Source organism: Ammospiza caudacuta, chromosome 3 (genome assembly GCF_027887145.1).
Source record: "Ammospiza caudacuta isolate bAmmCau1 chromosome 3, bAmmCau1.pri, whole genome shotgun sequence".
Taxonomy (NCBI): domain Eukaryota; kingdom Metazoa; phylum Chordata; class Aves; order Passeriformes; family Passerellidae; genus Ammospiza; species Ammospiza caudacuta.
In genome coordinates this window covers 51411514-51424464 of record NC_080595.1, presented here as the reverse complement: position 1 = coordinate 51424464, position 12951 = coordinate 51411514, and the positions used below count along the sequence as shown (strand labels likewise).

Below are 12951 nucleotides of genomic sequence, written 5' to 3'. Positions count from 1 at the left end.
ATTGCTGCTGGAGATGGACCTTATTTGCAGTTCATGTAAAGTTGTCAGAGCACTGTGTCATACCCAAGATGCCCAATACTTAACTACTGAAATAAATTCAGATAGTACTTAGTAACAAACATATCTGTAACAGAAATTATGAAAATGTTATCATGGATATCACACTTGTCCTATCTGATATGATATTTTTGTGTTTTGAAGCTGTAAGAATGTTTTATGCTCCCATTGATCTGAAGCAAAACACTTCCCTGTTACTGACTCTTAGGAATATTCTTATTTTAGACATGCGTGGCAGAGGTGTCATATCTGGGTGATATGCTTACAAGAGAATATTGCTTTTTATTTCTCACTTTTGAAACCTGCCTCCAAAGGCAATCTCAGCATCATGCAAAAAAAAAAGAAAAAGAAAAAAACAAAAGAAAACAGCCTGATACTGTTGTGGTTACTACATCTTTTTTAGATTTTAACTTCAGTTTTCCCCATTGACTGCTTTTATAGTGTCTAGAATTAATAACCTTATGTGGATGGTGGCTGCAGCAGAAGCTGTTTATTGAATTATTGGGACATTGGAAGCTAACAACTTTAGTAATTTTTTTAGAAGACCTTTGCAGGGGATGTTTGAGACAGTGGTTTATTTTGTGTTCTACTGGTCAAGAAATTAGGTGTTTTGTCCCTTGCATTTATTATCACTTTGAGGGAGAGGACTGTTTGGTAGGGGAATATTGCTCTAGCCCAAGTGTGCTGTCTCTTCTTCAGTAGATTGATACAGTAAGTTCTGCAGTTACATGTATAGAATCCAAAAATACAAGGTAAGCAAACTTTGCTCTAAGAGGACTTTCTCTTCAACATCTAGTTAGAGAAAAAGGGGGGACTTAACTAAAAAAATTGCTTGAAGCTACTGTATTGTGCTTTCCTTTGACAGCACACTCGTAATATATTTACATTTTCTTGAGGAGAGATCTTTTAGATTTTAATTTTAGTAAAGGAGAAATTATTAACCTGGGAGAAGAGACAGGATGTTTAATTGTAAACTCCTGGTACATACTTATCAAAATACCTTGGTAATTATTAAGTAATGCCTAATTCATTAAATACTGAATTTGTGATTTACATGCTCAGACTATAATTTTTAAAAAATGCTTTTAAATGCATCTGTGATGCAGATGTTTAAATTTCACTTTTGAGGTGCTGCCTTGAAAAATCTGATGTTTTGAGATTCTGTAGCATCATTAAATGATACCTGTTTATGTGGTATCATGCAGATGGTGAAGAGAAAAAATTATGTATTGCATTTTAAAAATCAGCATTTGATCAATAAGAGACATTTCTGCTATATTTAATGGGGTTTTAATTCTTTTCCTTAAGTTTGCCCAGTTTAAGGCCGTTGTTGGATGTGTATTACCTGCCACTCACCAACATGCGGATAGCCAGAACGTTCTGCTTCACCGATAATGGACAAGCACTCTATCTTGTCTCACCAACTGAAATACAGAGGCTCACCTACAGCCAAGAAACATGTGAAAATCTTCAGGTAATGAACTCTCTTTAAAAAATCACTTTTGTCTTAGATACATTCTGAGCTGAGCATTTAGGCTTTTGTGCTCTGATATTTGTTTTTCCCTTTTGTTTTCTTTCACTGTAGAGTCTGATTCTGAATAAATCACTTCTACCTTAAATTTTTGTTTCATCCATCCTATTGTAGCTGAATCAGTTTCTTGCCTAATTTAATTTTGATCAACAGGAAATATCCTCCTTTAACATGCCATTAAAATTCGCTTGATCAGTTGACACTGGGGGAGGTGTGTGCTAACACAAGTGGGGAATGCCAACTCAGGATATTTGAAGGAAGCTATTATATCTCAGGGGTGTTAACAGCTTGAAAAATTCTCAGTCATGCTTCAGGTTGGTAGATGTATAGAATAATGAAACAGCAGAGTTGCAGGCTCTACTTTCATACTGCTATGTGGATATAAGTATTTGTAGATGCAGTTTCAATAGAACAAAGTCAAAAGCCTTGCCCAAGTTGTAGAGGGGCAAATAAGCTTTACTTGAATGCATTTCTTTGCTTCTGAATTCTATGAGCTCTGAGCTTGTAACCATCAGAAGCAGATAGTTTGGACAAGTTTCTTAATATGTTTTTTATTTTTCTATTTCCTACATCACCTTGCAAAGACAGATGCTCATTAAAGCGTATCTCTTTTAAAATTCAAATCCATTAAACAAATCTGGAAAGTGCAAGAATATTCCATTATTTTTAATAATTTATGACTTTTTCTGTCTCTTTTTCATTGCAAAGGAAATGTTGGGCGAGCTCTTCACTCTTGTAGAAACACCAGAAGCACCAAACAGGGGGTTCTTCAAAGGTCTGTTCGGAGGTGGGGCACAATCACTTGACAGAGAAGAACTCTGTAAGTTATTGTTAATTGTTATTTTTCTGGTATTTCTTCCCAAGGAACCTAGTGATCCTTGGTGAATGTATTACCTGTGTTCACAGAACGTTACCTTTGTGAAGAGGAGAGTAAAATAGGGAGTGACAAATGTGTTTTTTTCATAAATTTTGTGTTGTACAACCTACCAACAAGATCAGAAAAGCATGGATGGATTTTTTTAACAGGTTCTTTTAGCTCATTTATTCAGCAGTAGATGAGTTTTGTTTTAGAACATTTTGGTTTTGTTTTATAACCTTTTCTTGTTTTATAATCTTATGTTTATTGATCTTTATGAAGCATGTAGTACTGACCATGATTCTATCTATGCTGGTGAACTGAAAGGCACTGCTTTTAGAGAATTCTATTCTGGACAGTGAGAAAATTAAAATTTCACTCTGCTTCAGTTATTTGCCAGATTTTCCTTGTTTTGCTTGTGTGGAAATGCCTTAGAAATGACAGCAAGGGCAGAACTGTATGATATTTCAATTCAGTCCTCTGTTTATAGGACAGTAAAATTCAGATTTGGCAAAATTTTCATTGCTTTATAATTTTCTCTTTTTTTTTATTACTTTTTTTACTGTGATGGCATTAAGCATTTTAATATATTTAAGGAAAATAGCTTCCACTTATTTATTTAGATATTTGCTAGATGCAACACCATATTATGCATCCTTCCTTTTAAGAACCTTTTTCTTATTAATGTGAAATGTACCTGTCAAAATGGACAAGGTGCCCTGCCAATCCTTTCTTTTATGGTGGTTCTTTTGATTTCTGTAGAATAAAAATTAAACTTCATTACTTGTGCCTCTACATTTTGAGCAACTCTCAGATATTTAGAGGTCACTTTTTGTGTCAAAGGTTTCTTTTTTGTGCGTTTTTATATACATATATGTATATATAATACTATGGAAGGTTGGTGAAGTATTCCAGTAGAGAAATTTATGTGCACAAATTATAATTTAATATGAATGAGACAGAGGAAAAATATTGTGTAACTTAAGAAGCTACCTCTTTATATCATGTCAAGTTTCCACCATTAAGTTTTGGCTTGGATCTTTAGAAAGAAAATATTATTGAATCGAAATAAAAAATCCTAATGAATGAAAGAAAGCCTGACAGAGACTTCAATGACAATTCAAAAGACATTTGAGAATATCTTTAATGTAGCCATATTTACCATGAGGGTCACAGCAGAATCTGTAATAATTGAAATTATTTTTTTTGTTTTGGGAATTCACAGAAAGATCTTTATGGGACTAATTTAAATGTAAATTATTCTTGGTAGCATAAAATCAAATCAGAGAGTCTGGAAATACTGCATCAAAATGTGTTTAACCAGTTAATATTATTTTTCCTAGAGGTTAAAAAACAGAAAATATTCAAACAATATTTCACTGTTTGAAACAAATACTCATATTTCTGTGGTCTGTACAGTTCTGCTTGAGATTGGCACATCAAGTGTATAGATTGAACTGGGTGAGTGACATGCCATTAAGAGCAAAGTCAGTGTAGTCAGTGCTATCACTGGAGTCTGGAGCTGTTCAGCTGACCTTTTGTGCTGATTTGTTCTTACAGCCATACTGTGGTTTTACATTCCTTTTCCTTTTTTTTTTTTTTTTTTTTTGGCAAGGTTTTTACAATAATGGTAGCATTGACACCTAATCTTCGGGTGTCTGCATGCTTCCATCAAAAAAAACTTCTGCTGGTGGAATCGCACTGGCTGGCTCACATACCAGCAAAGCACTTCCAGAACTAACCACAACTTTTCAATATTTCAATATCCTGCTTTCTCTGTTGAACTCAAAACACATTCCTCATTAAAGAAGCTATATTGTGCTGGTGAAGTGTTTTTTCAACAATTTTATTGATGAACAACAGAATTCAAATTTCACACTTGAGCTGCGAAGAGCTTACAGTTTTATAAACTACCTGGAAACTTAAGAATATGTTTGAATGCCTCAGTTCTAATGTAGAAACATCTGCTAACATAGAGTAGTGAGTGTTGCTTAGTCATACCCAAAATAAGCTGTTTGGTCTCCATGCAAAGAAATTACACCACTAGATAAACTCGTTTCAGTGGTATTTATGTCACAATGATAGAAAAACTTACTATTCTGTATTTGCTGCTTTTGCAAATGCCTCCAGTTGGAGAATCAGCATCTGGGAAGGCATCAAGGAGTCTTGCCCAGCATATTCCAGGACCTGGGGGTATCGAAGGTGTCAAAGGAGCAGCATCTGGTGTAGTTGGTGAACTGGCACGAGCCCGGCTGGCACTGGATGAAAGAGGACAGAAACTGGGAGAACTGGAAGAGAAAACTGCAGCTATGCTTTACAGTGCTGATTCTTTCTCAAAACATGCTCATGAGGTGAGTATGTTAAACTGAACATTAAACTGATTGTCACATAAATGCAAATTCTGCAAGGTGACTGAGTTCTGCCAAAGGCATGTTAGAGGTATCTGAAGGACATGCAGCATCATTGATAAAGGATACTTCCTTTTCATCCATCACTTGTCACTCCTAACAATTAAGTACTCACTGGAAACAGCCTTGTCTCCTAGCACATTGCTCTAGAGCATGCAGTCTGCTGGAGTGGCATGCAAGCTTCTAAATGTGCAACTCAATCCCTATTACTGTAAAAATTGCTTATTGTCACTGAATTAATAAGAAGAGTAATGTTTTATGTCAGATTCCTGCTGTCCTTAAGAAAGGTCCTGTTGTATGCAAACCCTCTAAGTGCCACTTTGTTTTTTTCCTCAGTGACTTCCACAGAATGGCTGTTCTCATTCATTTTCATGCCAACTTCTTTCCACACCCTAAACTCCTGTGCAACCTCCCCATTCTCCCTAAAATGTCTTTTTCTGAGGCTAGCTCACCACCAATAATGTTACCATTAGAAAATTCATCATGCTAAACGCTCAGTGTTCAGCGACATGTGTGCAACCTTGCTAAAATCTTTCTTTCTCACGCTGCTTTGTAAAGCATATTATTTGTTTGTGTCATTGTACATTTTGGTACATTACAAAAACAGTAATTAGAATTTTTTTGTTGTTTTTTTAGATGATGTTGAAGTACAAAGACAAGAAGTGGTACCAGTTCTGATGACTCTCATCAATCACATCTGTTTAATTTTGTCCTGATGAAAAAATCTTGTTTTTTCATTAATTTTGGCAGGACCACTGATATTTAAAGGAGTATTCACCATCGGATACTGTTGTTTCTTAGCACAAATCACACACTGTTTTACCTCAGTCCTGGCTTTAACTGAGGATCTTTATATCTAAGAAACACACACAAAAAAAGAAACTTGAGTGTTTCTTAGCTGTTGGTTAGCATAAAGTTGGAACAGAGAAGGTAGCTGGAAGATGTGGGAAAGAGAGTAAAAGGAAATCGTGGTGAGATGGGCAGGGGCAATGCAGGGTCAATCCTGTGTTAATATTTCATATGCCAAAAGTTTTTGTGCTATTGTAATTGCTGCCAGTGTTATACCCTCCTGTAAGGAGAGGCAATAAATCAGGGGTCCAAGAGCTGGAATCGAGCTGTTTGTCTTGCTGGACAGTAGCTGACTTACAATTGCCCTCTCTAGGACTCGCTATATTTACCATTATTGTTGAAGAAGAGTTGAAGTTTCCTGTCATTCTTTCATTTAAAAAGCTGGAAGCTTGGAAGATTTCTTATTGAAAATTGTATACATAGTTGACCTGTGCATAGTCTTTTCTTGGACCCCTGATCTAGTATTCTTGTATTCACATCCTATTCTGTGACGTGCAAAACAAAAGAATACGTAATTTTTGCATTAAAAAGTCAAGTGAATAATATGACTGGAATGTGTCATGCTGGGAGTTTTCGTTTGTGTTATGGCCGTGCAATGTGAAATGTGGTAACATCTTCCTTGTGGTAAGAATTCTTCAACTTCTGTTCAGTTAAATATTATTTTTGCCAAAAATAGTTATTGGTTCACGTTGTGTAACATTTAGAATTGGCTGTGGGTTCCATTCATGCTGTGAATTTTTATAAATGTTTAACAGAATGTATCTTTACAGCCATTAATTGAAATAGCTGAGATAGTTTTGCTCAAGACTTAAGTTCGAGATGCCCCTTTAGTCCTTCACTAGGAAATCAGATAACCTTGGACTCAGGTTTTCAATCTTCCGCACACCATGGAGGTGCTGATGCATGAACAATGGCAAGCAAGCATTTAATACTTGATAATTGTCAGTATGTTGTTTAGCCAATCTCTAAGTTCTGCCAGTAGTGCTATTTTACAAGTACCTGTCTCAGCCCCGTGCAGCACTAAAGGCATTTGTCCTAAAGTTTGGATTTAATCTCTAAAGCAGTGTTTTCATTGTAAGCAGTGGTAAAGTGTGCATAAAAACTTTAGGAATTGCTGAAATAATGTTCTATTTGGGTGAGATAAATAATACAGCTGAGCTAACTTTTTAATGGCTACTGCACTAAAGCTGTATCAGTGTGAATAACCAGGGCTCTTTTTAAAAGAGAGTATTCCTTAAAATAAATGCTTGCATTTCAAAAATTCCTTTAGACATTTTTTCTCAAATCAGGAATAGTCATTGACGCGTTTTGTTTTATAAAAGGGAGTACTTAGAAGCTGATAGGTCTACATTGTCTGAAATTAATCACTTAGGTTTGCTTCTCCGAGCATTGCATTTTGTGTACTTTTTTCACAAACTTCCCGAATGTTCCCAAAGCAGAACTTTGGTTATATTTGTATTGTGAAGTGATGTTGCAGGTACACAGATAAGGCACCTTACAAAACACCTCAAGGATGCAAAATATTGAAGTTACTTATGGTTCCTTAAATCACTTTTCAAATGAGAGAAAAATATGTTCGGGCTTTGAAGCACAAACTGATACATGTTCTCACTTTAGGTAGAGCAACATTTTAAAAAGACAGTTGAATTGTGTTGCCAGTAAAAGGGCATGCTCTACTATGCCCACTGCTCAAAGGACTTAAAAAATAAGAATGTGACAATTCAAACAAGCAGTATTATGATTTCTTGACAGGTCTGTCCCATAGCTACTGAGGCAATGTTTACTTGAGTTACTTAACTCAGTTTGCCATGCAATATTTGCCTCTGCATGTTAATTTATTTTTTAGTGTCTAATTAATGCCTATTTAACACCATTTTGTGAGACATTCAGGTAGAAGAAAATGAGATAAACCACTATCCATACCACATCCAAAAAAACCCACCCTAGCTGACACTTGACCCCTTCCTTGTCTCACATTTATAAATTGAGTTGACTCATTATTATTTGACCTGCTGAAAATAAAGTACATTTCAGGGCAACAGAATACTGGGGAATTAATCTGGTCAGGCTCTGGGGGAGAGGATTGCAAAAGTATTCTTCAACAAATTATGGTATCAATCAATGAAGATGACCTTGGCTTGAAAGGAAAGCCTACTTAACTTTCTCATCAAGATGTATTTGACAACCACCAGCAAGCGAAATAATCAGAGGCAATGAGAGACCATCTGGCAGTACCAGAGGAGTAGCGGCTGATTTGGTGTTACAGAATCTATCGTAGTTGAATCTCTTCTGGTGCTTGTGTTCAGGGCATGCTTCTAGATAGGAAGAATAGGCATGGTTGTTCTTGAGATAAATACACAAATGGTTCTTGGTCAATAAAAGGGGCTATGTACAATTTTAGTCTAAAATGTTACTTTTTCCTTCCCAGTGGAAGGAAGGCGATCACACACCCATCATTGCATCTTATTGTGCTATTGGTGGTGCACCTTTTGTACAGCAAAGTGTATTGAAATCCTTGCAGGGAAGCACCCCTGGTTTTTTCACTAGCATTTTAGTTGTGTGACATTTTTTAGAGTGTCTGGAAAACTAAAAAAATACTATTGAGCTATTACTTTTTTTTAAATGAAAGTAAGAAACTACCTGCTGCTACCTATCTGTTTATATGTAGTGTGTCTCATTAGAAACTGTAAACTGAAGAAACTTTTCTTCACCTTAGTCCTGCCAAATCGTAACTTTTGATTCCTGGTATGTGTAAATATGTGTGTATTCCAAATCAGTCTGAAAATGTTACACCACAGGCATCTCCAGTGGTTTGTTCTTCAGCAAACAGTCAGTTATAAAGTAGAGTAATATATAGCTGTGTTCTTTGTCTGTCTTTATGCAAAGTTTTTGTGCCTGAGGTGGTACTTGCATGGCAGGAGATTGGAAAGCTACATCCAAAGGAGGATTTTTGGAAGCAAGTTCATTTGCTTTTTTTTCCTTTTAGTTTTCCTTTTATTTTCCTTTCTATGTTTTGGTTTTGGTTTTTTTAATTTCATTTGTTTTGGTGGTGTTTTGGTTTGTTTGGGTTTTTTTGAAGGGTGGGAATTTTTGTTTCATTGCTTTTGTTTCTTTTATTTTTCATTTTTGCTTAATTAATGGCACTGATCTTACCTGAACTTTTAAACTTGAATTTTTCCTGCACTTTAATTCAATCATGGTATTTTATTCCTTAATTTTGTTTCTGCATTTGTGCAGTTCAGGTTCATTATTTGTATATAAACACACATGTTCAATAAAGACTTTAGAACAGATTACTTTCAGGCACCTTTGCTAATTATGTGATTTATTTAGAATGTGTGTTTTCTTAGCAAAAGATGTATATACAATATAGAATTTAATGAAAGGCACGTATTCTGTGTCAGCATTCAGTTTATAAATTACTGCAACACTTTCGCATTTGTTACTAGATAATACAAAAGAAATCTGTTATATTTATACATACTGCTTAAGAATATACTTTTAGTTTTAAATAATTTTTATATGTACACTTCTACCTTTAATTTTAAAAAGACTTGTGTTCAAGTTTTAAGTCAAAGTACTTAAAGTATGTATATTATCCATAGAAGTTGTTTTAAGCTTATGAATACATTCATATCTCATATCGAGATGATACAATTACTAAGCAATTAAAACAAATAGCCCATTTTGCTTTGCAGAAAATAATCAGTTATTTTTACCTCCCATTATGAACTTCCTTGAATAATTCTCCAAGTATGGAGCAAGAAGATAGGGAACTAGCCTAATATTCAAGTTTTCTCAATAGCTGCAGTCCATGGCTGACTGGTTTTCTATGGTTTGGGTTTTTTTCTGGTACACATGAGAGACTTTTTTCAGCTCTATTTCTTGAACTTTTAAAATTCTCCAAAACTGAAGTGAGGTTTGTCCAGTAAACATTTTCTTTGAGTAATTTGCGTATTTTGATTATACATCAGCTCTTTACATGTAAATCAGGGTTGGTTTTTATGTGGGTTTGTTTTGTTGGGGTTTTTTTGTGTCTGAAACATGTTGGAAAAATTAAAGAGTCTGTGGCTGAAGTGCCCACTACTTTCTCTTTGTAGTTTAACATGTCTGGGCAGGCACTGACTGCAGACAGTCCAGTGTGGGAGGGAGGGACTGCAGTGCCTTGCCTCCCTTTCCAGGTAGAAGGGCAGCTGGTCACTTCAATCTTCCCTCGTGCCAGCCAATTTCCTGGGTAATTGATTTGAGTCTTTTTGGGTGGATGTTGATAACTTTGCTACTACCACAAAATCTTCAAATACTCTGTAGACAGAAATTAATGATGCTTGAGGGGTGGAAGTGAACAGAATCAGGGGAAAAAAGGGTGTAATGTAGGTGAATCAGTTAAACCAATTTTACTTCCGTTTTCATTGAAAAGCTGATGTGGGCCGATTTCTTCTTAAGCCCATTATAAAGATGTGCTATATATCTACCTTATTACTGTTTCAACTCTGATGAGTGTACTGTTTCTGGGTTCTTTTCCACCTTATAAAGTTTAGACTTAAAGATGTAGGCATTAATTTTTTAAAAGTGGAAAAAAAGGAAGAGAAATGAGGCAGAAACACCAAACAATCAAATGGAAGATGTCAATCAGTATCTTTTAGAAGTTCCATGTGCACCTAGAAACGTTTAAGCTAACCTACAGCTGTAGGTTACTTTGACACTTGTATTTTTCTGTTAGTACCTAAGTTCCATATTAACCAGGCAAATAACTAGAAGTTAAACTGTTTCAGTTGAAAACATGTAAGAAGTTGTATGTGGATTACCACTACCATTCAGTCATAGGTGATGGAAAGGGAGAGGGGTGGGAACATGTTTTAAATATTCCCTTTTAAAACAGAATTGTAAATAAGCAGTACTGTGTTATTTTAGACCTGAGCTCTGCTATCTGTAGTGGTTAGAACTAGGAAAACATGCTGCTTTCTAGTTATGCTGCTGTTTCATTGTACCAGCATCATGGGGGAAAAAATACATCCGTAAATTTTTCTAACATTGCCCACTCTTGGGTAAGCATGCTTGATGTGTAGCAGTTCTCGTTTCTGTATATGTTAGTGTGTACATGAGTGTTTTCTTTTTCCCTTATGTTCATTGCAACTTATTCTTCAGTTAAGTCTTGCTGAGCCCCACTAGCTCTTCTGAGGATGATTACTGGAATATGCATTTTTAGGTAGGGTTGCAAATCCATCTGTCTACAAATATAGTTTCATATGAACTTCAAACTGTACTGTTACAAACTCAACTATGTTAGATTGCATAGAGTTATTTTACTTACATGTACTTGGACTGAACTATGTCATCATAATGAAGTTAAAAAATTAAGTATGGAATATTTTTGTAAATAAAAATACCTGTGCAGCTGGTATTTTAAATTTAAAATGTATTATACATTAATGTTTCAGAAAAAAATGTTCATATATGTGTATATGAATGTGTCATTATGATGAAGGGCTCTTGATTGGGCAAAATAAACTATTCAAATCTCTCCTGAAATGAGTGTAGCTTACTCCTTTTCTTCCTGACGAGTTGTTTTTCTGCTGGCCGGAGCAGCAGGAAGGTGTGAGTTGTGCTTTACAGCAAGCAGAGCAGCCAGCCTGGCTGATGAGGAACAGCCCTGAAAGACCCTGAGAGGTGTGAAATGCTTCATCTGCAGTGATGTCCCCAAGCACATGTAAGAACATTCTGAAATGTGTATACTGATGGTGAAAATGTGGAGTCCTGTTATCTTTTTAAGTTACCAGAAAAGTTAAGGTCATTCATTGTACAGACTTAGTAAAGCAAAGTATTTTCTGTACTTGCATTTTGTCTATTAAATGAAAAATCCAGCGTGTAAGGGGAGAAGAGATGAAACTGGTATTTTTTTCTTTGCCATGTTTACAGTACAGCAGATGGATTGTTCTCTTGGACTGAGGCTCAGCTTTGCCACAGAGCAGTTTTCTAGCTTGCAGTGTTATTAAATTTGCTATCTTTTACTGTTGGGGAGAGAGGGAAATACAAACAACCTGGCTTTGTAAACATACTCTCTCAATGGTGGGGAAATAATGAATCCGAAGAGAGGCTTGGGCAGTAAATCTGAGAAGTGAAATTGCTGTACCTTGGAGAAATTTTTGGATCTCTTGATGACAAATAGCAAAATATTTCATGTTGGTTGTTTTAGTATGTGAGAATATAGTTTCATCTGTGGAAAAAGTCTGCTAGTTCCAGACTTGTTTTTTCTTTGATGGTTACGCATAATGAACTGGATGCTCTGCAGTGCTTGGAGTTATAAAAAGGATAATGCATTGGAATGAAAAAAAATTGTTTAATATTCAGTTTAATTGGATTCAAGATATTTGGAGCTGTCACACCGCCTCCAGCTACTCACTAGGTCTGGTAGTCTCCAATAAAAGTAAAAAAGCTACAGGAGAAGTAGCTGCTTCTTATGGGTACTGTAGGACTGCACAGACCAATGGACTGACAAGAGGGGAGTACCAGAGTGAGGTTGCAAAGTGAAGCATTTTCATTCAGTGAAACTCAGGATTTGATGAGACCTATATTAAAAACGTGGTTCCTTTGCGCATCATGTGCTTCAACAATTTTGTTGCCAAGGTACAGTAAATTAAATGCATTTAATACCTACAGACATAGGATTATATGCCCATCAGCACTTTTCTTACCCTGATTTTTTAAATTGGGAATTTTCATCCAGGCAGGGTCACTGAATCAGCCCCTCCTTGTTGCCCACTGGCCTGTGGGTGCTCAGTGGTATCCCTGATCTTGCCTGCTCCCTCCTCCTGCCTTGTGCACCTGCACTGCTCCCTTGGCCTCGGGTCAGCCAAGCAAGAGGCACTGTCTGCTTCCTCTTGCAGGAGGCATCCCAGCCTGGCCTGAGGAAATGGGATGTTTCCCACACAGTCCTGCACGGAGGTGAGCCCACAAGAGCAGGATGGCAGCAAGCCCCAGTTTCTCATCTCCTAGTTTGCTGGCTGATTTTTCGCAATGTGTAATTAATGTTCCCTCACTGAGGGCTTGGGGGCTTGCATATGCAACTCATTATAGTAGCAGACCTCTGCTCACTTGCTGCAGCAGACAAACTTGCTGTAGCTTTCTGTATTTGCCAGCCACAGGAGACAATCTGGGCTAAGGCTTTGTGTACAGGCTGCCCAGAAGGAGGAAGCTGTACCCACCCCTACTGCCCCTGCTGAGACCTGGGGAACACTCCTTTAGCCTCAAAC

At 36.5% G+C, this 12951-nt stretch overlaps 1 protein-coding gene across 5 annotated transcripts in view; it reads left to right on the top strand.

The window, feature by feature from the left end:
• Positions 1-11505, top strand: part of STXBP5 (syntaxin binding protein 5) — a 104423-nt gene extending 92918 nt beyond the window's left edge. For all 5 annotated transcript variants that reach the window (XM_058800799.1, XM_058800797.1, XM_058800798.1 and 2 more), the window contains 4 exons: positions 1366-1531; positions 2297-2408; positions 4575-4795; positions 5489-11505. In XM_058800799.1, coding sequence (XP_058656782.1) covers positions 1366-1531; positions 2297-2408; positions 4575-4795; positions 5489-5530 — 541 coding nt within the window. In that variant the 3' untranslated portion in view covers positions 5531-11505. The remainder of the gene's footprint in view (positions 1-1365; positions 1532-2296; positions 2409-4574; positions 4796-5488) is intronic.
• The last annotated feature ends 1446 nt before the right edge of the window (positions 11506-12951 follow it).